This window comes from Stenella coeruleoalba (assembly GCF_951394435.1).
Source record: "Stenella coeruleoalba genome assembly, chromosome: 13".
In the NCBI taxonomy this organism is placed as follows: Eukaryota; Metazoa; Chordata; class Mammalia; order Artiodactyla; family Delphinidae; genus Stenella; species Stenella coeruleoalba.
This window is the reverse complement of record NC_137159.1, coordinates 31,040,318-31,067,276: the sequence shown is the minus strand read 5'-3', so window position 1 is coordinate 31,067,276 and position 26,959 is coordinate 31,040,318. Positions and strand designations below refer to the sequence as shown.

General features: G+C 40.9%; 1 protein-coding gene and 1 pseudogene across 4 annotated transcripts in view; one reads left to right on the top strand and one right to left on the bottom strand.

Moving 5' to 3' along the window:
• Nucleotides 1-26,959, bottom strand: part of LOC307195773 (uncharacterized protein C2orf42 homolog) — a 42,374-nt gene that overhangs the window by 5,930 nt on the left and 9,485 nt on the right. Inside the window, exons 2-10 of one of the 3 annotated variants that reach the window (XM_079940225.1) lie at nt 23,547-23,842; nt 18,556-18,833; nt 16,915-17,749; nt 16,090-16,200; nt 14,025-14,129; nt 11,300-11,404; nt 8,209-8,316; nt 4,524-4,624; nt 3,037-3,199 (exon numbers count right to left, since the gene is read on the bottom strand). In XM_079940225.1, coding sequence (XP_079796351.1) covers nt 3,037-3,199; nt 4,524-4,624; nt 8,209-8,316; nt 11,300-11,404; nt 14,025-14,129; nt 16,090-16,200; nt 16,915-17,737 — 1,516 coding nt within the window. In that variant the 5' untranslated portion in view covers nt 17,738-17,749; nt 18,556-18,833; nt 23,547-23,842. The remainder of the gene's footprint in view (nt 1-3,036; nt 3,200-4,523; nt 4,625-8,208; nt 8,317-11,299; nt 11,405-14,024; nt 14,130-16,089; nt 16,201-16,914; nt 17,750-18,555; nt 18,834-23,546; nt 23,843-26,959) is intronic. The other 2 variants (XM_079940227.1, XM_079940226.1) reach the window with 2 other exon arrangements.
• LOC307196181 (small ubiquitin-related modifier 1-like) lies at nt 21,293-22,819 on the top strand (annotated as a pseudogene). Its single transcript has one exon. The product of its transcript is annotated as a small ubiquitin-related modifier 1-like (transcript).

Sequence of the window (26,959 nt, the reverse complement as noted above, 5' to 3'; positions counted from 1 at the left end):
TCATCGCTACTAGGAACTCATTAAGGAGGGCAATTTGATAGTAACTATATCAAAATCAAGAGCTTTCCATACATTGGCAGTAACAAGTTAAACACATGATAAATATCTTATTCCCAAGAGCAGCCAAAAATATATTTCACAAGAATTTGACAAAATAATTATAAATTCTAAATTTCTTGGTGACACAGTTCACTGCCCTGACAGTGCTTATAGCCTAGTCAGTGGAAAGACAGGTGAGTGTTGGATGGCTAGGAGTGAAGGCTCTGGAGTCCAAAACTGCCTGGAGTTGAGGACCAGCTCTACCACTTTACTAGCTGTGTAACTCTGGACAGGTTACTGCACCTATCTTCACCTCAGTTTATTCATCTGTAAATGGGGATCACAGAATCTACCTCTGAGTGGGCTGATGAGCATTAAATGGATTAATCTAGGTAAAGAACTTAAAATAACAGCTGGCACAGAGTAGGTGCTCATTAAGTGCTACTTGTTATAGTTGTCATTATTATTATTAAATTATTATACCCAAGTTAAAAATAGACAAAGAAAAAGCAATTCATCAAATACAAATGACTAATATGAAAATTTACTCTCATTAACATTTGAGGGTAATGCAAATTAAAAGAATGATAGAACATTTTTTGGCTATCAAATCAATAAAGATTAAAAAAAGACACTCTTGGGGACTTCCCTGGTGATGCAGTGGTTAAGAATCCGCCTGCCAATGCAAGGGACATGGGTTCGATCCCTGGTCCGGGAAGATCCCACATGCCACGGAGCAACTAAGCCCGTGCACCACAACTACTGAGCCCACATGCCACAACTACTGAAGCCCGCGCACCTAGAGCCCATGCTCCACAACAAGAGAAGTCACCGCAATGATAAGCCCATGCACCGCAATGAAGGGTAGCCCCCTGCAATGAAGAATAGCCCCCTGCTTGCCACAACTAGAGAAAGCACATGGGCAGCAATGAAGACCCAACACAGCCAAAAGTAAAAAATAAAAAAATAAAAAAGAGAAACTCTTTCATGCATGGCTAGCAGGAGTAAACTGCAGAAATATTACAATCTTTCTGGAGGGCAGTGTGACAAAAACAATCAAAAGTCCTAAAAATGTACATAATCTTTGACCCTCCAGTTTAACTTTTAAGAATTTACCCGAAAGAATATCCTAAATAAATTAGGAAATAATTAAGGTTATAAAAGGTTTGTCTAAAAGGAAGTTAATTATAAAAGGAAGCATTGTTCATAATAGCAAAAAGTTTGAAACAACTTAAATTCAGGATTGACTAGAGTGAGATAACTTAATGAATGAATTTTATGAAGCTGTTTAAAAATGTTGTATTCACAATAGCCAAAAGGTTGAAGCAATCCAAGTATCCAAACAGATGAATGGATACACAAAATGTAGTAGATACATATAATGAAATATTGTTCAGCCTTAGAAAGGAAAGAAAATTTGTCACATGCTACAACGTGGATGAACCTTGAAGAGATTATGCTAAGTGAAATAAGCCAGTCACAAAAGGACGAAGATTGTATGATTCTAATTTGAGTCGTCAAATTCATACAGACAGAAAGTAGAATGGCAACCAGGTCTGGGGGGAGGCAGGAATGCAGAGTTAGTATTTGATGGGTAGTTTCAGTTGAGAAAGATGAAAAAGTTCTGGAGATGGATGGTGGTGATGGTTGCACAACAATGCAAAAGTACTTAATGCCAGAAAACCTTATGCTTAAAAATGGTTAAAATGTTAAGTTTTATATTACATGTTTTATAATAATAAAAAAAGTTTAAAAAATAATGTTGAAGACAGACATGGAAAGCTGTTCATGATATATTTTTAAGTGAAAAAAGCTGCTAAGATATGATCCCATGTTTTAGAAACTGTTTTTCTTTTCTTTTCTTTTTTAAATTTATTTATTTGTTTGTTTTTAGTTTTGGCTGCGTTGGGTCTTTGTTGCTGTGCATAGGCTTTCTCTAGTTGCGGTGAGCGGGGGCTACTCTTCGTTGCGGTGCGCAGGCTTCTCATTGCAGTAGCTTCTCTTGTTGCAGAGCACAGGCTCTAGGCACGCAGGCTTCAGCAGTTGTGGCACGCGGGCTCAGCAGTTGTGGCACGTGGGCTCAGCAGTTGTGGCTTGCGGGCTCTAGAGTGCAGGCTCAGTAGTTGTGGTGCACGGGCTCAGTTGCTCTGCGGCATGTGGGATCTTCCCGGGCCAGGGCTCAATCCCGTGTCCCTTGCATTGGCAGGCAGATTCTTAACCACTGCGCCACCAGGAAAGCCCCTAGAAACCCTTTTCATGCACAGAAAAAAAAGTCTGAAAGGGTATACACCAAAATCTTAATGATGATGTCATCTATAGTGGGTGGGATTACAGGTGGTTTTCATTTTTCTCCTCCTTTATGCTCTATAATGAAATCTATGATTTCTGTATAATGAACAGGTATTACTTCTCTAATTTTATTTTTTTAAAAATAAATTTATTTTTGGCTGTGTTGGGTCTTCGTTGCTGTGCACGGGCTTTCTCTAGTTGCGGTGAGCGGGGGCTACTCTTCATTGCTGCGCGTGGGCTTCCTCTAGTTGCGGCGAGCTGGGGCTACTCTTCGTTGCGGTGCGTGGGCTTCTTATAGCGGTGGCTTCTCTTGTTGTGGAGCACGGGCTCTAGGTGTGCAGGCTTCAGTAGTTGTGGCACATGGCCTCAATAGTTGTGGTTTGCGGGTTCTAGAGCTCAGGCTCAGTAGTTGTGGCGCATGGGCTTAGCTGCTCTGTGGCATGTGGCATCTTCCAGGCCAGGGCTTGAACCCATGTCCCTTGCATTGGCAGGCAGATTCTTAACCACTGTGCCACCAGGGAAGCCCTCTAATTTTATTTTTAAAGTACTGGCTCAGATGAAACAAAACAACTTATCCCATGACTGCCTTTACAAAATGTGTGAATGTGTCTTCTTTGTTCAAGGTCAAGCCCCAAAGTTGAGGACAGCGTAATACACACAGGTGACCCTCAAAGGAAGGTGTGCTATTGAAACCACCAATTTACTTACCAACTTTGAGAAAAGTTTTTAGTTCCAAGGGTCGCAGCACTGGTTGCTTTTCTATACGGCCATAGGTTTCTGCTATGCTCTCTACTTCTACTTTAGGGCATTTAAACAGCTCATAAGTCCCATCCCGGTTCTGGATAAAACTCCGGGTGATTTCCAAAGGCATCTGCATATGGAGACAATACCAAGAAAGGTGAGAAAGGAAAAACTTTCAAAGTAGACGAACATTGGATGACAACAGATTTTATTCATTCTTTTCTAAGTACACTCAAATTAACTAAAATTTCCCCTTGTATTTTCAAGTAAATTTTTTCAACAGTTCTGCCTTTCCTTTTCTCTCTGTAACTTTCATTTGAACCCTTACCAAACCATACTGAACTGAACGCCTAATACCTTCATGGCTACCTGACTGCTACTGGCACAGACCTGCTCTAAAATCAGTTTTATTCCCTCCCCTACTGCTCTGCTGGCAGCAATCTTCTCCTAAAAACCCTACCAACAGCACCTATAGCTGACCTCACATCCTGTGTGCTTCCACCACCCTTGAGACTAAGCCAGAGCTTGAACTGAATTTTGCCTTTGCCACTAAACAGCAGGCTGAGCTTCTCATAGCCTGTTTCTCATCTGCAAAATATTGTTAATACCAGTGCATGGTTGTGAGATTGAATGGGGTGATACAGGTAAGTAACGTGCAACACAGAAGCTCCACGACTTGACTTTGCTCTGGGGCTGCTGCAGTGCCTCCCTGAACCCCGCCCTTTTCAGGCTAGAAGCCGTTTCTGCGACATCCTCCATTTAAAGAAGTTCCTCAAGTGTGAACATAGGCCTTTCCTAAGGTTCCCATGTAAGTTCTATAGTTACCAAACAATTTATTTTTCTGAACGTAACAGTGCCTTGCAATTCAGCTAATCTTAATGTATTAAATCACATGATGCTGAGTTTTCCACACTATTCCGTTATCATAGGAAGGGAAAATCCTCACATTTTTAGGATCTGCTTGAAAAAAATGTCTAATATTGCCCCTGTGAGAAAGGACACAAACTACTTAAGAATCATTTCTCTAGTGAGAGCTAAATTGCAGTTTGGAGAGGAACACTGAATTGTGCTGGACCCACGGACTTCACAAATAGTATATCATCTCAAATTATATATATACTTTCTAGCTGCTTGCCAGTTAACCTAGGGCTCACCATGGCTAGTAGGGGATCATTATTTAATTTACAAGAAAGAGCATCCCTGTTTTCTGATCCCAAAGGCAAAGAAAAAAGGATACTCCAATTTAAGATACATCCTCAAGCTACAGGGAATACCTATTAAAATCAGAGTTGGAACAATAAAGCCATGAATATTTCTGAATAATCTCTTAGTATGAAAAAAAGGAATACTCTTTGGTATCCATGACTCAAGGAGCTGGTGCAAACATACTTCCCGCACTTGCTTCCCTCTCTTCCCCTCTCTGCCCTCCCACTATTGTAGAAATAAACTCTTACCTCTGGGGTATCTAAGATTTGTTTAACTTGCAGGATATTCGTGATATGCCAGGTATACTTGGAAAAGGTTCCCAGTGGCAAAGCATCTTTGCGAACAAAAGCTTCAAGGTAAAAAGGGGGTAAAATTAGACTATCGAAAAATAACATGCTCTTTCACTGAATTTGTTATCCAGTTTCTGGAGAGTTCAGTGAAGTGATATTCCTGCCTTATAGAATCTCAGTCCTCTAAAAAAGGTATTTTATACACACACACACACACACACACACACACACACACACACACACACACACACGTTTTGGGTTGGCCAAAATGTTTGTTCGTTTTTTTCCATAAGATGGCTCTAGTATTGCTTACTGGTCTTTTTTTTGTGGTACACGGGCCTCTCACTGCTGCAGCCTCTCCTTTTGCGGAGCACAGGCTCCGGACGCGCAGGCTCAGCAGCCATGGCCCACGGGCCCAGCCGCTTTGCGGCACGTGGGATCCTCCCGGACTGGGGCATGAACCCGCGTCCCCTGCATTGGCAGGCGGACTCTCAACCACTGCGCCACCAGGGAAGCCCTGCTTAGTGGTCTTTAACTTCATTTGAAACAATCTTGTTAGATTGTATTGTGACAACTGTCATATCAGTTGCATTTAAAAAAAACTTATCAAAATTGGTGAATTTCTGTGTATCCATTTTAATATTGAAGATGGAAGAAAAAAAGCAACATTTTCTTTATATTATGCTTTATTATTTCAAGAAAGGTAAACATGCAACTGAAACACAAAAAAAGATTTGTGCAGTGTATGGAGAAGGTGCTGTGACTGATCGAACATGTCAAAAGTGGTTTGCGAAGTTTTGTGCTGGAGATCTCTTGCTGGACGATGCTCCACAGTTGGGTAGACCAGTTGAAGTTGATAGCGATCAAATCGAGACATTAATTGAGAACAATCAACATTATACCACGCGGGAGATAGTCGACATACTCAAAATATCTAAATTAAGCGTTGAAAATCATTTGCAGCAGCTTGGTTATGTTAATTGCTTTGATGTTTGGGTTCCACATAAGTTAAGTGAAAAAAACCTTCTTGACTGTATTTCCTCATGCAATTCTCTACTGAAACGTAATGAAAATGTTCTGTTTTTAAAACAAATTGTGATGGGTGATGAGAAGTGGGTAGTGTACAATAATGTGGAACGGAAGAGATCATGGGGCAAGTGAAATGAACCACCACCAACGACACCAAAGGCCGGTCTTCATCCAAAGAAGGTGACGTTGTGTATGTGATGGAATTGGAAGAGAGTCCTCTATTATGAACTCCTTCTGGAAAACCAGACAATTAATTCCAACAAGTACTGCTCCCAATTAGACCAACTGAAAGCAGCACTCAGTGAAAAGTGTCCGGAATTAGTCAACAGAAAACGCTTCATCTTCCATCAGGATAACGCAAGACCGCATGTTTCTTTGATGACCAGGCAAAAACTGTTAGAGCTTGGCTGGGAAGTTCTGACTCATCTGCCGTATTCACCAGACGTTGCACCTTCGGATTTCCATTTATTTCGGTCTTTACAGAATTCTCTTAATGGAAAAAATTTCAATTCCCTGTAAGACTGTAAAAGACACCTAGAACAGTTCTTTGCTCAAAAAGGTAAAAATTTTGGGAAGATGTGGGATTATGAAGTTGCCTGAAAAATGGCAGAAGGTAGTGGAACAAAAGGGTGAATATATTGTTCAATAAAGTTCTTGGTGAAAATGAAAAATGTGTCTTTTATTTTTATTTTAAAAATGAAGGAACTTTTTGGCCAACCCAATATATACATTTTTTGGCCGTGCTGTGCAGCTTGAGGGATCTTAGTTACCCCACCAGGGATCGAACCTAGCCCCAGCAGTGAAAGTGCTGAGTCCTAACCACTGGACCGCCAGGGAATTCCCTAAAAAAGGAATTCTAGAAGCAAATTTATAATAGAGTTTTGGCAGAAATGTGATGAATCAAATGATAAGGATTTCTGCTATAAAAAGTCTCTGATGCTTCTTTTGAGATACTACTGATTTTTGACATCTTGGCAACTTGTTTGTTTGGTAAGTCTACACACAGAGGACTCTATTATAAAACAGCCTCTTACAACTTTAGATAAGTCAGAGGTCAAATCATAGTCCTTAAAATAACTACATAGAGTTTAAGCCTGCTCACATGGTTGCCAATCTATTGCCCTGCCTCCCAGATTATAAAGGGGTTCCACTGAAGGACCCAAAAAGATGTAAGCAATGGGTTAAAATTAATGTATTAGGCCTAAAATGGTTTGTTTTTGTTTTTGTTTTGGCTGCACTACTCAGCATGCAGGATCTTAGTTCCCCCACCAGGGATCGAACCCATGCCCCTTCAGTGGAAGTGTGGAGTCCTAACCACTGGACTGCTAGGAAATTCCAGGCCTAAAGTTTAAACTGGAAGCATCAACACTGTCTCAAGGGACTTCCCTGGTGGCACAGTGGTTAAGAATCCACCTGCCAATGCAAGGGACACGGGTTCGAACCCTAGTCCGGGAAGATCTCACATGCTGCGGAGCAACCAAGCCCGTGCACCACAACTACTGAACCTGTGCTCTAGACCTTGTGAGCCACAACTATTGAGCCCATGTGTCACAATTAATGAAGCCCACGCGCCTAGGGCCCATGCTCGGCAGCAAGAGAAGCCACCAGCCCCTGCTCGCCGCAACTAGAGAAAGTCCGTGTGCAGCAACGAAGACCCAACATAGTCAAAAAAAAAAAAAAGATAAATAAATTTATTTTAAAAAAAAAATTCTGTCTCAAAAGTCAGATAGATAAGATAAGGTGTAAAGACAGAGATTTTTATGGCCCTAAACAGAGAGATTCACAGCTTGTACTATTAAAAGACAGAATTAAACATCAGTCCTGGGAATTCCCTGGAGGTTCCGTGGTTAGGTCTCTGAGCTTCCACTGCAGGGGCACAGGTTCGATCCCTGGTCAAAAACTAAGATCCCGCATGCTGAATGGCTCAGCCAAAAAACAAACAAACAGAAACACTTCAGTCCCTATTACATCATCAAATAACAATTTACTGAAGAAATAGCTCTGATTTCTAGCTGTAGATACTCTTGGGCTATTTGTCCCTGAGCAATCTTTTCCTTCTCCTTTTCTCTCCCTTATTTCCTTACACTACCAAATAAGTATCTTGAGATCTCTAGTAGAAAGATATTATATAAAACCAAGAAATAAGTATCAGAATACTGTAATTATAAAATGTTCGAAGCCTGAGAATCACTCTAAAAATAAAATCTCCCTTCATCATAAATGGGGAATCATGAAAAACAAGTTTTAGTTTTTGACACATCCTGTAATATGCTTCCAAGAAGCCAGCCCAAACAACAACTGGAGACTGCAATGCTTTTGTTGAAATTGGTTCATATCTAGAAAATATCCAACTTCTTGGTGGGCACCTTCATTGTGCTTCATCGGTGATCCTTTTACCAACATTTTGCTTCCGGAATCTTTCCATCAACTCTTACTAGCATAAGCGTGGGGCCTTTGAAGAGTGTGATCATTATTCTAAGAGCTGATGGGCTAAGGCTTCATGCTCTGAGCATGTAACTAGAAGTCCTAATCATGAAAATTCCACACAATTTTTCCAAACATTATTCTCTAAGGTCAAGACATCTATTGCTATTCCTGAGGAAAAATCCCATACCTGTGGTGGAGTTGGGAAGCCGTTTTTTTGCACTTCCTATGGATATTCTCTGCTGCAGGGCATCAAAAAAGGACTGAGGAATGTGGAACACCAGTGGCTCTGGTTTGCCTATAGGAAATAAGAAGAAGCTCATTTAAAGAAACTCAGTGGGCTTTCTGGTGTGTAGGGGAAGGTGGAAGAAATGGAATTGATGGGTAGTAATAACTAAAAATACCACTGAGATTTCTTTTTTTTTTTTTTTTTTTACGGTACGCGGGCCTCTCACTGTTGTGGCCTCTCCCGTTGCGCAGTACAGGCTCCAGACGCGCAGGCTCAGCGGCCATGGCTCACGGGCCCAGCCGCTCCGCGGCACATGGGATCCTCCCGGACCAGGGCACGAACCCGCGTCCCCTGCATCGGCAGGCGGACTCTCAACCACTGCGCCACCAGGGAAGCCCTGAGATTTCTTTATACAGAGGCAAAAAGAAGGCTTTGATTGACCTTTATGAGTCAAGCACTGTCGCCTGCCCTGCTCTTGATCCCTTGCAGTTATAACAAATACAGCACACTCTTGTCATCTACCAAAGATACCTTTTCAAATCCCTAATTTTGTAAACACTGCCACAGCACAGACTTCTCCCTTTAAAGAGGACATGAAATGAGATGAGAACATTGAGGCTGAGATGAGAAGGTAAACTTGATTCACTGCTGCTCACTATCCCAGGCACCTGCTGTTTGCATTCATTTTCTCAGATGGTCAGGACTGCCAATGCCAGAGACTGCAAAGTTAGGACACTTTATCCAATAAGCATCAGTCTCCTCTCTGATGTGAAGACAGGCAAACTGTTTGAAAATACGTAACAAACCTCTTTTAAAAAGTAGCAAGAAAAAAAAAAGTTGCAAGACACTAGGTCAACAGAAAGAGTGTTCAGGGGAGAGGGTGAAAGAGTTCAGAGTTTTCCTTAAAAACTCTGCCCAAGAAGCAAGCTCCAACAGAGGGAAAACATCCAGAACCACATGGCTTAACATGTAACTTCCACCTGCGTGTAGAAGGTGTAGTTCTTAAAGACAGTTCACCTGCCTTTCTGAAATAAAGATCAAGCCAAGAAAAATGAAAATGAAAGGCTTTCTAGAATTCCATATTAAGGTTTCACATTCTATCAATTGATTTTACCTACTTAATCGAATGCAGAATGCCAATGACAAAACTGTCACTGCTTTTGAGCCACTAAAATTATTTTTTAATTTTTATTTATTTATTTTTGACTGCATCGGGTCTTAGTTGCGGCACGCGGGATCTTTCGTTGCGGCGCGCGGTCTCTTCATTGCAGTGTGCCGGCTTCTCTCTAGTGGTGGCGTGCGGGTTTTCTCTCTCTAGTTGTGGCGCATGGGTTCCAGAGCGTGTGGGATCTGTAGTTGTGGCGCCCGGGATCCAGAGCGTGTGGGCTCTCTAGTTGAGGGGCTCGGGCCTTAGTTGCCTCACGGCATGTGGGTTCTTAGTTCCCCGACCAGGGATCGAACCAGCATCCCCTGCATTGGAAGGCAGATTCTTTACCACTGGACTACCAGGGAAGTCCCAAGCCACTAAAATATTAATATCGGGGCAGTTTAGAGAAGTCACTACAGAAAGGTTTTTAAAATCTTTCATCTTGAAATTAGATTATGGACTATCTGCAGAGATCATTACAACTCTAAAACTGCTAACTTACCACAACTCAGCTGATGGGATGCTAGGGTTTAGGTAAATTATTCTTGAAAAGCCCTTGTAAAAGACACAGAATCACAGTCCAGGAGAGAGCTGATGGTGACTTTGACAAAGGTGGTGGTAATGGAGATGGTGAGAGGGGGTGTTACAAGGAATGGGATGAAAAAGGACCACAGTTTATAGCTTACATTATTGTCAATGTTCTATTTTAAGTTCTGGGAGGTGGGTTAGTAGGTATTTATTATATTATTTAAAACAATATATAAATAAATTTTGAAAAGAAAAGAAAAACATAGACTTTCTCTTTAACCTTCCCTAGCTTATTTTGTTTTTCTAAAAAGTAACTTCTGAAGTTTTATTTATTTTGAATTAATATAAATAAAACTAAGCATGTATTTCAACACCTCCATTCTTGTCCCTTTCTTCACCATGAAGCCACAACTGATCTAACCCTTCAAAACTCATGTCCTCCTACTGAGTGTCTGCTGTTGGGCTACTATTCAGTTTGGGGTGCTTTATTTTTAAAATGATATTCATAAACTTCAACATATTCAGCAAAGAACATCAAAATGATGTGAGGTTTGTAAATATGCCACGAGGAGTGTTTGAAGACCTGAGATGTATCGCTTGGAAAACAGAAGACCTGTCAGGCAGAGCAAAGGGTGTGTGCAGTGGCAGGACTGTTATTTGAAAACAGGAACAGACTTATTCCGTGTGACTAGAGCACAGAACTAGAACCAACAGGAAGTATTATCAGCAAACATTTCCACTTAGTATGAGGAAGACCTTCCTCACAGTTCTCACTGTCTAACAATGTCATGAGCTGCCTCCAAAAGCAGTGAGCTGCTCATCGCTGCACAAAGCCTGGAAAACCAGCCGTCAGGGATGCTTTTAAGGCAATGGGCAAGGCTTGGGTGGATGGTCCACCTCTGAAACTGCTGAGGTTCTATGAGGCTATCACGATCAAGCCAAAGCCAGCTTGTGTTCTCCAATCTTCCTTAGCATGTCTGTGTAATTTTATATGACTGTCTTAGTCTCACAGGCTTAGATTTTTTTCTAAACTATTTCCTCCCTTGCTTTAAGTGTGAGGACTAGAATGATCTTCTAAGGCTTTGGTATCTCCCTGACCAAATACACACCCATGCATACCCCAAGACCAAGGCTCTCTACCTTTACTTATTATTTGCTGTGGTTTTTCTCTTCCATCTCTAAACTCATTTTGCTGTTCCTGCATTTTGATTATGTGATTATTCCTTTATTTCATTTACATTTCTACTCTCTTGCGGCCCGGTGCACTCTAGACTAAAGCCCAATTACTTTTTCTATCAAAACAGAGTAGAACTATAACACAATTACTTTAATTTCTCCTACTTTCAGCAATAGCCCAGTTGGATGACCAATACTTACCATCAAACTGATAGTGCATGGTTTGATGGATGCGTTCTGTGACACTGGCCAGCCAGTCTTGGAAGGATAAGGTCACTTGTGCCTCATCTAACAGCTGACTACAGCCTAGGGAAAAACAAAACAAAACTCTTCATTAATGTTTTTCTTACAGAACTTAACAGTTAATTGAAGTTTGAAAAAGCTAAGGAGTGTATACATAAAAGAGGAACAAGCTGAAATTCAAAGAAAGTAGATACAATAAGTGAAATGGAATATCGCAGGATTCTTTTAAAGAATCCAACTAGAAAAAAAAGGAATAGAAAGCTCTGAGAGACTAATGGGTTTAAGATTATTAACCACAAAAAATTTGCAGCCTTTCACATCAAACTGCAAATTGAAGAATGGCCTGTAGAATGGCTGTTTTAGAGCCATTAATTGGCCCTATTCCTGATGAATATGTCTATATACCCAATGACCTACCATTCTATTCTATTTCTTCTCCTGAAATGTTTTCATACGACTGCAGTATATATCCCCTTTTATTATTATTATTTTTTAAATAAATTTATTTATTTAATTTTTGGCTGCGTTGGGTCTTTGTTGTGGTGCGTGGGCTTCTCATTGCGGGGGCCTCTCTTGTTGCGGAGCACAGGCACTAGGCGCACAGGCGTTAGTAGTTGTGGCTCGCAGGCTCTAGAGCGCAGCCTCAGTAGTTGTGGCACACAAGCTTAGTTGCTCCGCGGCATGTGGGATCTTCCCAGACCAGGGCTCGAACCCGTGTCCCCTGCATTGGCAGGCGGATTCTTAACTACTATGCCACCAGGGAAGCCCTATCCCTTTTTATGAAGAGCTAATGATGCCAAAACTACTATTCATTTAAGTTACAATTCTAACTGTCTGTAAACAAATGCATATAGTGCTAATTTGGATTAAAAGCTATTTTCTTTTTTCTTTGCACCAAAGTGATAAAAATTTGTTTAAAATCTTCTACCAGATACTTTTTTTTTTTTTGCGGTATGCGGGCCTCTCACTGTTGTGGCCTCTCCCGCTGCGGAGCACAGGCTCCGGACGCACGGGCTCAGCGGCCATGGCTCACGGGCCCAGCTGCTCTGCGGCATGTGGGATCCTCCCGAACCGGGGCACGAACCCGCGTCCTCTGCATCGGCAGGCAGACTCTCAACCACTGCGCCACCACGGAAGCCCTACCAGATACTTTTGATTTGTTTACTTCCTGACCTTCCAAAAACATTTATTCTTGAACTGTGTAAGTTATTAATTAATTAATTAAGATTTGGTCTTGTATTGTTTGCTATTTATGTATCGGTCTTGTCTTCAAAACCAGAGTATGAGGGCAGGGATAATGTCTAATTTTTAATCACCCAGCCATATTATATGAAAGTTAAGAAAATGTCGACCCCCAAACATACAAGCTTAACTATTCTGAGTAGAAAATTGACATATATAAATTTATAAGTTATATTCAAATTAAGTCATTCTGTCTCTTAAATGTTACTGCTTTTAGGTGTTTTCAAAGTTCACTAACTTTGGAGAACAGACTATATTTGTCTTTCTCAACAAATATTTATCAGTATAATTGTAAGATATGTTTCTTCTTCAATTTGGAACCCCTATACCAAATTGCATATGCGTAATCAGCAACAAAAGGAAAATATTTTACAAAATACGTGCTGCCAAAATATGTCAGTAATTTTTGTTGCATTTGTTATTTAAAGACAATTTGGGGCGGGGGGGCTTCCCTTGTGGCGCAGTGGTTAAGAATCCGCCTGCCAATGCAGGGGACACAGGTTCCAGCCCGGGTCCGGGAAGATCCCACATGCCGCGGAGCAGCTAAGCCCGTGCACCACAACTCCTGAAGCCCGTGCGCCTAGAGCCTGTGCTCTACAACAAGAGAAGCCACCGCAATGAGAAGCTCGCGCACCAAAATGAAGAGTAGCCCCGCTCGCCGCAACTAGGGAAAGCCTGTGTGCAGCAACGAAGACCTAATACAGCCAAAAAAATTTTTTTAAAAAATTAAAAAATTGGGAGACTTCCCTGGTGGTCCAGTGGTAAAGAAATCACCTTACAATGGAGCAGACGCAGGTTTGGTCCCTGGTTGGGGAACTAAGATACCCCATGCCACGGGGCAACTAAGACCAGGTGCCACAACTACTGACTTCGCGAGCGTCAAGTAGGGAGCCCGTGCGCCGCAAACTACAGAGCCCATGCATTCTGGAACCTACATGCCACAACTACAGAGCCCACGCGCCCTGGAGCCTGTGCGCCACAGATAGAGAGAAGCCTGCACACCACAACGAAGAGCCCGCGCGCTGCCACGAAAGATCCGCACACCTCAACGAAGATCCCAGGTGCCGCAACTAAGGCCCGATGCAGCCAAAAATAAATAAAATAAGTAAATCTTTAAAAAAAAAAGACAATTTGGTTTTGAGACTGATTTGAGACCGGTGGGACTGACAGCACAGATCTTGGCCTCAGTGCCTGCTAGTATTTATCTAGGGGGACAATATGCAGCATTTCTTTTGATTATATTGCTTTGGGCATCATTTTTTTTTTTTTTTTTTTTTTGCCACTCTGCTCAGCCTGTGGGATCTGACCAGGGATCCAACCCATGTCCCTTGCATTGGTAGCGCAGAGTCTTAACCACTGGACCACCAGGGAAGTCCCCTCTTTGGGCTTCTTCAGGATGATTTTCCAACTCTTTAGCCTATCCTGGGGAAGAGAAACTTACCCTGCCTTTTTAATGAAGAAGCAACCACAGGCTTTTTCAGGCCACTTTTCCTTAGATTACTGCTCACTGCATCTTGAGGCAGCAGTGAACTGTTCGTCTGTGCACCTAAACCACAAATCATTATAGTGTTTAATAAAATGTCTACAGAATATAAATCGATTCAATATTAATTTCTGAAGTCTAAAACATATAAAAAGTCTTTGCTAATTTCTAAGTTAGCTTCAGTTTCTAGAAAGAATTAGCATTAGCCTTTATACATAACATTTTAAATGTCTCACACTCTTTACAGGAAGTTGGTGGGGGGACTAGAAGTGAAAGGAAGAAAAAACTTCACCCTTTGTTCCCACCTTTCAGACAATCACTATTAATTTTCTGGTGAACTACTGTCCATTTTCTTGTTTGTAAATAGTTTATTTTGCTGGTTTTGTGCTTTAAGTAGCTCTAAATATACTGGGATTGTCAGATTTAGCAAAAAAAAATTTTTTTGAACTTGAAACAAACAAATAATTTTTTAGTATAAATATGTTGCAAAGATTGCATGGGAAGTACTGATACCAAAAAATTATTCACTGTTTATCTGAAATTCAAATTGGACTGGGCATTATGTACTCTATCTGGCTACCCGAGTGAGCTAACATTTCTCCAAACTCTTCAGAGTCATTTTTCATGGCTGCCTGGTATTCTATCAAGTGGTTTATCACGGGTCATTTAACTATCCCCAGTGGCTGGCCCTTAGTTGTTTCTAATTTTTCAATATTATAAATAACTACACAATAGGCATCTCTGGACAAAATGCTTTTCCTGTACAAAGGATTATTTCCTTAAAAAAAGATTATTTAGAAGTGGGATTACTGAGTTAGAGGGTAAAAAAAATTTTTTTTTAATTTCAAATTTTCCTCGGAAAGACCCATAATCAAACATTTAACCATGATCTCTGCTCTTTATTGCTGCCAGAATTACCCCTCAAAAACACAGAAATAACCACGTCGCTTCGTTTCTCCATCTTTCTCCAGCTTCCCAGCACCTGAACGCCTGTGCCTGACCATCTGACCCACCTGCAGCAATACTCCCTCTATGGGTAGGAACATTTTGTAAGGTTCTTAACAGATACTACAAATGATTAAAGCAACTTACACTACACTAGCCATGCTGAAGAACACCGATTTTACCTTTGCCTGTGGTCTCATCGCTTAAATATCTTTGCTGATTTGGTATCCCAAAGTATCTTGTTTTAACTCTGCATTTATAAAATGCTTGCATTTCTCTCTTCACTAGTATATTTGGAGTTTGGTCCTCAGGTGCGGACTGGTAATATTTTCCTTTTGTTTACAGCCTAGGTCGTTTTTTAAAATTATTTTTTAAAAGATTTATTTATTTGGTTGCGCTGGGTCTTAGTTGTGGCATGTGGGATCTTCGTTGCCACGTGTGGGATCTTTAGCTGTGGCATGCTAATTCTTAGTTGAGGCATGTGGGATCTAGTTCCCTGACCAGGGATCGAACTCAGGGCCCCTGCATTGAGAGCGTGGAGGCTTAGCCACTGGACCACCAGAGAAGTCCCTAGAGCCTAGGTCTTTTAACACTTACCGACTAGGACACGTCAGCATTTTCATACTGATTTATATGAGTCTTTAACTGACACTGATATATTTGAATTTAAAAAGAAAAAAGATACATATATGGAGCGACCTGCTGAAGATGCAGATAACAAACTATATTGCTAAACTATCGTGGAAAATATAATTAACCATTGTCACAAATTTAAAAAAATATATCTATTGATGAAAATTTCATAACACTGTCCTAAGGCAGAGTAAGGTGTAAGACTAGTCTGATTGATTAAGGGATGAGCAAACTAAAAGTGGAGTTTGGTCAGATCTTATACTTGGCCAGTAGAACCGACTCTTAGCTTCACTTGAGAAAGAATCATCAAGGGAGAGTAAAACTTTTTTCAGGAAACAACAACATTATTTCTTATACTTGCTGAGATTCAGTGAAACACATAAAACACAGCAAAACCACCTCTAAAGGTAACACCACCAAACAAACAAACCAAACAGCTTCTCACCAGATACTTCCTCCTTCTTCCTCTTCTTTGGCTTAGAGGCAGAAGACTCACAAGCTGATACTGTTGGTTCTGAGTGGCAACCTAGCTGGGGCACAATAACCTCCTTTAGACCTAAAATATAAGAAAATATCTGAATTATTAATACTACCCAAGAGTAAGTATGGGTCCCTATCTAGAGAAAATTAATTTCTAAAAATCCAAATCCCCAAAACAAATTATAGAGTGACTGTCTGCTTTAAAATCAGTTCCTTTAAAGAACTCTCCCAAACATATGTTTTTGTTCATAGACCATTAATACGATAAAAGGCTCTACAGAGAAATGTAAAACTAAAAAGTTGGGAGCTGCTGCCAACTAAAGATCGTTCAGAAATGAAAACGAAAAGCATCTACAAGATAAAAATGTTAAAAACATAAGATGATGTAGAAACATTTAAAGATCTTTTGAGCAAGGTACTAGTTTTCCCCATCTTCAAAGATAAGAAACAAGCAAGCAAGACAAAATAAAAGGGATTTTGTTTGTTTTTTCTTTGTTTTTACTAACATGGGGCATCTGTGGAGTAAAAAAATCAAAGCAAAGCTAACTTTGCTAGATTCATTGTTTCAATGAAAATGCACAAGTAGTCTCTTGATCATTAATTTCAACTAACCAACCAACCAAACTTTATGCAAGTATGCTCACTGGGATTAAAAGAAGGAATGCTTTTCATTTGATTTATCTAGCAACTGCTTCTGAAGGTTGCTAGGACAATCTCCAAATGCCACCAGTGGGACACTTTCATTGCCATTTTAGAAAAACAGAGTAACTGTGTCAACGACACCACCTACCGCTGGAATCAAAATTTAGGAAGTCTGAGAATTCCTGAGCCAATGTCTCGTCACTGGCAAAGGCACAGATGCAAGCAAAGAAATGAATGCATCTCTGGACCGCCTCATCCTTGGAGGCATTCGACTTCTGTGATTTCAGAGTCTGGCAGGAGCAGAAGAAACGGCGCTCAGGCAAGCTTTTGGCACTGATTTTCTGCACAAACGATGTATGCAAATACCCCAAACTATGCTTCTGGCTTGCCTTGCATTTCACCACCAAAATGTTTTTAGTAATCCGCTGTACAAGGGGACCTGTGGGTTCCGTGGCCAACTGCCAGATGGTTTGCTTGGTTTCTGGGGAGGCCTGCACTGCATTCAGGACCGAGCTCTTTAGTGTCAGAGGGGTGGCCTCTGCCTGGCAGTTCACGGCCAGCTTGATGTGCTGGCACTGGTTTTCCACAACACCCTGGGTGGCAGCTTTCAAGCATGCGGGGACGTAACACCGTCCAGAGCTCAGCTGAGTGATCAGCGTCCCATCCACTGTCTGGATGGTCGTCTCTGAAACACCTAGCTCCACAAAGCATCGGTAATCAGGGCCCCGGTCTCTTTGCCGCACCGAGTAGACTTGCAGATCAGAGCCTGTTATGATTTTGACAGCTTCAACACTAGGCTGCTTCCGTGCGCCATACCGGAATATGGTTCCACATGTCTTGTTCTTACAGCTCAGTCCCCGGGTTCCATTGTATGTGCCACAGCGGGGACACTTCCTGATTCCCCTCAATGTGGCCTTCCCCAAGTCAGATAAGAAAGCTGGGACCTTTGTCCTTAGAGAGTTTGGTTCCATTTTTCACAGGTCCTAGAAAAGGCAATAAGCCCATCAGCATGCGTATACATGCACACACACACATGAAGTTAAAATCACTTATGATATTTAGTATACAAAGTAAAATGTAAGAAGCTATCCACTATTCTCAAATTGTACCCTCAAAGAGAACATCCACTTAAACCCTCAAGCAAAATAAAAATGGGAGGAGATACGGGGATATATGTATATGTATAGCTGATACACTCTGTTATAAAAGCAGAAACTAACACACCATTTAAAGCAATTATACTCCAATAAAGTTGTTTAAAAAAAAAAAGTGGAGGAAACTTTGCCTTTCACATTTCACATCGCTCTCTCTCTCTCTCTCTCTCTCCATATATATATATATATATATATATATATATATATATAATTTTTTGGGGGGGGGGGCCACATCTCATGGCATGTGGAACTTTCCTGACCAGGGATCGAACTTGCGCTGCCCCTGCAGTGGAAGCACGGAGTCTTAACCACTGGACCACCAGGGAAGCCCTCTCTCTCTATTTTTTAAGTCCTAATGTAATAACTGAAGCATTTTTCTAGATTCAGTCCTGTTCTATACAACAACCTAGATTAGTTAACCTACATCTTTTTTTTTTTTTTTTTGGCCACGCCACGTGTCTTGCGGGGATCCTCAGCGGTGAAAGCGCAGAGTCCTAACCACTGGACCACCAGGGAATTCCCTAGTTAACCTAATCTTTACATGCACAGATGTTTGACTTGAGCAAAGACTGGAGAATGGGAAAGATGAGTTCTTTCCCTTCCACCATTCCCCACAAAACCCGGCCCAATCCTACCTCTATCAGTTGCCCGAGCATCCAGAAAAAGTGTGAGCTGAATTCATAAGACCTAAAAGGTGTTTCATTAGTTTGTGATGATCATATAGGACAGATGAAGACATAATCATGTGCATGGTAAATGACACTGCTTAACTCAAAGTCTTCTGAAGTTTGAGCTCTGTGTTGTAACAGTGCAGACATTCTGCCTTCTCCTTCTCAACCAGCCAATGGCAAAGCTCATGTCCAATGTTCCACAGTCAAAGATTCTCACTGCCCTAAGTGGAGACCTTGGCAGTCTATAAGTAAAACAGGAAAAAAATATTAAAGTTATACAAAGACAGGATGATTCTTTCCTCCCAGAAAAGGAATCTAAGTCTTTCAAGAATACTTGAGAAATATTTGATAGAAATTGTTATAGTTGCTTTATACTTTGAATCGCAAGAAGGTAAAACAGTGTTAATGTCATTACACAGGGAGTTGTCAAGAACACCTAGAGCCATGGTATATAATTGGTTGAACACTCATCCTTCCTAATAGTAATGCACTGCATTTTTAGAGTACTTTATGCTTTTCAAAGTGATTTCACATTCATTATTTCATTTGAATCTCGCCATATTAGTATCTTATTTGAGCCAAACAATTGCTCTTCAGATGAAAATCAAAAAGTTAAGTAACTTGCCTGAGGCCACCCAGCAAAATCAGCAATGTGGTTCCTACTAACCCAGTGTCTGCTAAAAAGAGTGCGAATCTGTTTTTGATTTCCCCCAATATTACGAAAATTTTCAAACATATAAAAAAATTGAATTATACAACCTTCATATACCCACCCACTAGATTCTACAATTAACATTTTACTATATTTGCTTTATTACATACCTATCCAACCCTTTCTCCATCTATCAATCCCTTTCATATTTTAATGCCTTTCAAAGTAAGTTACAGGTATCAGATCGACATGCATATTATTAACTAAAGTTTAATAGTTTTAATGCTTTTTAGAAAGGTAAATCTGCTTGTGATTTTGAAGTAGGGAAAAGCTTTGCTTTTCCTCCCTGACCCCAAAGAATGGTCTTTTTTTTTTTTTTTTTCTGCTGCGTTGGGTCTTCGTTGCTGCACGCGAGCTTTCTCTAGTTGCGGAGAGTGGGGGCTACTCATCGTTGTGATGCGCGGGCTTCGCATGGCGATGGCTTCTCTCGTTGCGGAGAATGGGCTCTAGGCGTGTGGGCTCAGCAGCGGTGGTGCACGGGCTTAGTTGCTCCGCGGCACGTGGGATCTTCCCGGACCCGGGCTCGAACTTGCATTGGCAGGCGGATTCCATTCATTCATTCATTCATTCATTTATTCATTTACCTATGGCTGCGTTGGGTCTTCGTTGCTGCGCACGGGCTTTCTCTGGTTGCGGTGAGCGGGCGCTACTCTCCGTTGCGGCGTGCAGGTTTCTCATTGTGGTGGCTTCTCTTGCTGGGGACATGGGTTCGTGCCCCGGTCCGTGAGGATCCCACGTGCCGCGGAGCGGCTGGGCCCGTGAGCCATGGCCGCTGAGCCTGCGCGTCCGGAGCCTGTGCTCCGCAACGGGAGAGGCCAAAACACTGAGGCCGCGTACCGCAAAAAAAACCACAACAAAACCCTTGTGCCCTGCATTGGCAGGCAGATTCTTAACCACTGCGCCACCAGGGAAGTCCCAAGAATGGTCTTGATAAAAGACTCTCCCTTCACGTCTTCTATAGTCCACTGATTAACAAACTGGAAAGTACAAATAAAAAAAGCCTAAGAAGGCCCACCTTCTCATTGGCTATGAACTAATCCCCCAACTGTAATATCTGCTGAGTGAATAAAGCTTTGTGAAATATGATTTACAGCAGGGTTCTGCACCGTGGCACTACAGACATGTAGGGCTGGGTAACTCTTTGTTGCAGGGGGCTATCCTATGCATCACAGGATGTTTAGTAGCATCCCGGGTCTCCACCACCAGATGCCAGTAGCAGTCAACACACTTTCCCCAAGTTGTAAAAAAACAAAAATGTCTCCAAATATTGCTAAATGTCCTCCTGGGGGCAAAATCACCTGTTAAAAACCACTGACCTAGAGACATTAGCCTGTTTACACAGCATTTCCTTCTTAGGTCAATAAACTTCTTTGATAGGTACTGTCACTCAGCCAAACATGAGTTCTTAGAAGAAAATGCTGTTCCAAAGTCAATTATCTCTGTGACCAAGTCTTTTAACTTCTGAGCTTCAGATTGTTTTATATATAAATCAATTTTTTAAAACCCTTTTTATTTTTAATATTTATTTTATTTTGGCCGAGTCGGGTCTTTGTCGTGGCACATGGGATCTTCGTTGTGGCATGTGGGATCTTTCGTTGCGGCGCACGGGCTTCTCTCTCGTTATGGCGTTTTCTCTTTTCAAGTTGTGGCGCGGGCTCCAGAGTGCACGGGCTCTGTAGTTTGCGGCACAGCAGGCTCTCTAGTTGAGGCACACGAGTTCAGTAGTTGTGGCGCGTGGGCTTAGTTGCCCTGTGGCATGTGGGATCTTAGTTCGCCGACCAGGGATTGAAGCCACGTCCCCTGCATTGTAAGGCAGATTCTTTACCACTGGACCACGAGGGAAGTCCATATAATTCAATTTTAAAATTACACTGATGATGATGATGTCATATTATCATTAAAGTGTAAAAACAGAACAACTTTGCTCATTAAGGGAGGAATTATTTGCCAGTTATAGTTTATTTTGTAAATAAATCATGTAGAGCCGCTGTGTTGTGCTGTGGGGAAGGGAGACGGATTTGTAGACCCCAGAGCGAGGTTCTGCCTACCCGAGGCCGCTGCTGTGCGGAGACCCCAGGGGAAACCACAGTCACCATGTCTGACCAGGAGGCAAAACCTTCAACTGAGGACTTGGGGGATAAGAAGGAAGGAGAATATATTAAACTCAAAGTCATCAGACAGGATAGCAGTGAGATTCACTTCAAAGTGAAAATGACAACACATCTCAAGAAACTCAAAGAATCATACTGTCAAAGACAGGGAGTTCCCATGAATTCACTCAGGTTTCTCTTTGAATTGCTGATAATAACACTCCAAAAGAACTGGGAATGGAGGAAGAAGATGTGATTGAAGTTGATCAGGAACAAGCAGGGGGTCGTTCAACGATTTAGATATTTTTATTTTTTTCTTTCCCCTTAATCCTTTTTATTTTTAAAAATAGTTCGTTTGTAATGTGGTGTTCAAAACAGAATTGAAAACTGGCACCCCATCTCTTTAGAACATCTGGTAATTTGAATTCTAGTGCCCATTATTCGTTATTGTTTGTTTTCATTGTGCTGATTTTTGGTGATCAAACCTCAGCCCAGTTCATAACGCCCTCTCCTTTTTAAAAATTACATGTGTGCACAGAGAGCCCGCCTTTTCCAGGACTGTGCATTTACAGGCTTGTGATAAATAAGATTGACTAATGCGAGTGCTCATAATGACTTTCCAATTGGCCCTGAAGTTCTAGCATGTGATCGCTTCACTCCTGGACTGTGACTTTCCGTGGGAGATGGAAGTTTTTCAGAGAACTGAACTGTGGAAAAATGACCTTTCCTTAACTTGAAGCTACTTTTAAAATCTGAGGGTCTGGACCAAAAGAAGAGGAATAGCAGGTTGGAGTCAAGGTGGTGAAAATAATGACTAACTCCAAAGATGGCTTCACTGAAGAGAAAGCATTTTAAGATGAAAGAAAAATCTTGTCAGAAGATCCCAGAAAAGTTCTAATTTTCATTAGGAGTTAAAGTTATTCATGCAGAAGTGTATACAGCAGAGTGCTGCTCTTTTTGACTTTATTTATACTTATTGGCCTGGGATATGGGTTTTAAATGGACATTGTACCAGCTTCATTAAAATAAATAAAGTATTTGTAAAAAAAACAACAAAAAAAATCATGTAAATCTATGATCTTTTCAAAAATGCAAATTGAAAAAAATGTTAAAAGACAAGTCATCTTACAAAATAACGGTGCAAAAGCAAACTAAAAAGCTAAAGACCCTTTTATGCCCCACTATTATCACTACCACTATCCCTACATGCCCCCCAAAATCCTCACTTTTCAAGAGTAAATACAGTTATTTGGCAGTAATACAGGCTGCCATATATCCATCAGATTATTTTCTTTATAAATAAATAAATACATATATGTATGGATGTGGGTTTTTGTTTTTATAAAAATTGAATTATATTATACTCATTGTTCTGAAGTTTGCCTTCTTAACATTTTTCCATAGATTTCTTCCCATGTCAGCACAAATGGCTTTAACACCATCTTTAGCTGCTGAACAGTAATCTGTAGTGTGAATAGACCATAGTTGAACCAGCTCTACCAGTGGGTTTTTAGTTCTAGACAATGCTGCAATGAACATCCTAAACATTGACCTCAGTACATAGATGCAAATATTTCAGTAGAAAAGATTCTGAACATTGTTTTTAGTTTTCTTAATTTATTGGGTACAGAATAAGATTTTATTGGGAGAAAAAAGTTCTACTTCTAAAAATATTATCATCATTAAATATATCTTCTTCATCCTATCTCACTTTCTATACTCAAATACATTCCAGGCAGATAAAACATTCAACTACAAAAGATGGAACTGCTAAAGCAGTAGAACAAAAAAAAGGAGAGAATTTTTTTCTTAAAATATTTTTTAAGGATATCAGATTGAGGATGGCCTAAATGACACAAAACCCAGAATCCAGAAAATATTAAATCCAGAAATGATTAATTTTTTCCTATTTATTTCAGTGGTTTTATTTTAAACTTCTTTTTTGAGGTATATTTTACATACAATAAAATTCACCCATTTTAAGTGTATAATTCAATAATATTTATAAAATTTATAGAGTTAGGTATCCATCCCTACAATTAAGTTTTAGAACACTTCCATCACCCCAGAAAGATCCCTCTTGCCTTCTGGAGTCAATCACCATGCCCACCCTTAGGCAATCACTAATCTACTTTCTGTTGCTATAGATTTACCTTTTCTGGACACTTCATATAGATGGAATCATAGGATATGTGGCCTTTTATGTCTGCCTTCTTTCATTCAACATGATGTTTTCAAGGTGCGACCACATTGTAGCATATATCAGTACTGCATTCCTTTATATTGCTGAACAGTATTCCACTGTATGGTTATATCATTTTGTTTATCCATTTACCACCTTATAGATACTTGGATTGTTTCCACTTCAGGGCTATCACGAACACTGTTGAGAACATTAACATGCAAGTCTTTGTGTAGACAAATGTCTTCATTTCTCTTGGGTAGATACCTAGAATTAGAATTACTGGGTGGTAGGGTAAGTTTACGTACAAGATTTTAAGAAACCGCCAAACTGTTTTCCAAAGTGATTGTGCCATTATACATTTACACCAGCAACACATGAGGGTTCCTTTCTCCATTTCCTGGCCAACACGTGTTACTGTCTCCTTGGTTATAGCCATTTGCCTATAGTGGGTGTGAAGTGGTATCTCACTTGGTTTTTATTGCATTTCCCTAATGAATAATGATGTTGGCAAAATTTCACGTGCTTACTTAGCCATATGTCTATCTCTTTGGGGAAATAACTATTCAAATATTTGGCCCATTTAAAAATTATGACTCATTATATTTGATTACATAAAAATGAAATTTTTCTGCATGGAAAAAGGTACCTTAAACTAAGTCCGAAGATGAAAAGAAACTAAGCAACAAAAGCAGTGCAACACTTGTATGATGAAACCTACAAACCATAATTGAAAGAAATTAAAGACCTAAAAAATGGAAAAACATCTTTTCATGTTCATGAACCAGAAGACTTGATATTGTTAAGAGGCACTATTCCTCAAATTGATCTACAGATACAATGTAATGTATCCCTGTCAAAAGCCCAGATACCTTTTTTTGCAGAAATTGACAAGATGATTCTAAAATTCATAGGGAAATGCAAGGGACCTGGAAGAGCCAGAACAATCTTGAGAAAGAACAAAGTAGAAGGAGTTACACTTCCTGATTTCAAAATTTACTACAAAGCAAATTAAGACAATGTGGACAGAGAAGGACAAATACTGTATTACATCACTTATATGTAGGACCTAAAAAAGCCAAACTCATAGAAGCAGAATAGAATGGTAGTTGCCAGGGGACTAGGGGATTGGAGAAATGGGGAGATGTTAGTGAAAGGGTACAAACTCTTCTAGTTATAAGATGAATAAGTTCTGGGGATCTAATATACAGCATAGTTATTATAGTTAGCAATACTGCATTTATACTTGAAAGTTGCTAAGAGTAGATCTTACATGTTCTTACCACAAACAAGAAATGGTAATTATGTGATGTGATGGAAGCGTTAGTTAATGCTATGGTGGTAATCATTTTGCAATATAAGCATATCACACTTTAAACTTTACACAATGTTATATGTCAATTACATCTCAAAAAAGCTGGAGGAAAAAAAGACAATGTGACTTAGACATACAGATATACAAATCAGTGAAAGAGAACTGAGAGTTCAAAAGTGAACCCTCACATTTATGGTCAATTGATGTTCAACAAGGACACCAAGATCATTTAATGGGAAAATAACAGTCCTGTCAACAAATGGTGCTGGAACAACTGAATAGCCACCTGCAAAAAAATGAAGTTGGACCCCTGCCTCACACTGTATATAAAAATTAACAAAGTGGATCATAGACATCAATGTAAGAGCTAAAACTCTTAGGGAGAAACACAGGCATAAATCTTCGTGACTGGGACTTCCTTGGTAATCCAGTGGGGAGGACTCCACGCTCCCCATGTGGGGGGCCCGAGTTCAATCCCTGGTTGGGGAACTAGATCCTGCACGCATGCCACAACTGGGAGTTCACATGCCACAACTAAAAACAGTGCCGCAACTAAAGGATCCCGCATGCCGCACCTGACACCCAGCGCAGCCAAAATGTATAAACAAATTAAAAAAAAATTTTTTTAAATAAATAAATAAACAAATAAACCTCGAGACCTTGGATTAGGCAATGGTTTCTTAGATATAACACCAAAAGCATAAGTCGCAAAAGAAAAAAAATAGAAAAATTGGTCTTCGTCAAAATTAAAAACATTTGTGTTTCAAAGTACACATCAAGAAAGTGAAAAGATAGGGACTTCCCTGGTGGCACCGTGGTTAAGAATCTGCCTGCCAATGCAGGGGACATGGGTTTGATTCCTGGTCTGGGAAGATCCCACATGCCGTGGAGCAACTAATCCCGTAAGCCGCAACTACTGAGCACAAGCACCACAACTACTGAAGCCCGCACACTCTAGGGCCCACATGCCACAACTACTGAGCCCGCGTGCTGCAACTACTGGAGCCTGCGTGCCTAGAGCCTATGCTCCGAAACAAGAGAAGCCTCCGCAATGAGAATCCTGTGCATTGCAACAAAGAGTAGCCCCCGCTCGCCACAACTAGAGAAAGCCCGCACACAGTAATGAAGACCTAATGCAACCAAAAAATAAATAAAATTAAAAAAAAAGAAAAGAAACTGAAAAGATAACCTACAGAATGGGAGAAAATATTTGCAAGTCATATATATGATAAGGGACTTATAAGTTAACAATAAAAAGACAAACAACCCAATTTAAAAATGGGCCAATGAGACTCCCCCTCACGAGAGCACCAGATTCACAACTAACTGCTGAACAATCATCGAAAGGAAGACGCTGGAACTCACCATAAAAGATACCCCACATCCAAAGACAAAGGAGAAGCCACAGTGAGACGGTAGGAGGGGCGCAATCACAATAAAATCAAATCCTGTAACTGCTGGGGGGGTGACTTACAAACTAGAGAACACTTATACCACAGAAGTCCACCAACTGGAGTGAAGGTTCTCAGCCCCACGTCAGGGGTCCCAACCAGGGGGTCTGACAATGGGAGGAAGAATTCCTAGAGGATCAGACTTTGAAGGCTAATGGGATTCAATTGCAGGACTTTGACAGGACTGCAGGAAACAGAAACTCCACTCTTGGAGGGCACACACAAAGTAGTGTGAGCTTCAGGACCCAGGGGAAGGAACAGTGACCCCATAAGAGACTGAACCAGACCTACCTGCTAGTGTTGGAGGGTCTCCTGCTGAGGCGGGAGGTGGCTGTGGCTCACCGTGAGGACAAGGACACTGGCAGCAGAAGTTCTGGGAAGTACTCCTTGGCATGAGCCCTCCCAGAGTCCGCCATTAGCCCCACCAAAGAGCCCGGGTAGGCTCCAGTGTTGGGTCACCTCAGGCCAAACCAACCAACTGGGAGGGAACCCAGACCCACCTATTAGCAGACAAGCAGATTAAAGTTTTACTGAGCTCTGTCCACCAGAGCAACACCCAGATCTACCACCACCAGTCCCTCCCATCAGGAAACTTGCACAAGCCTCTTAGCTCCATCC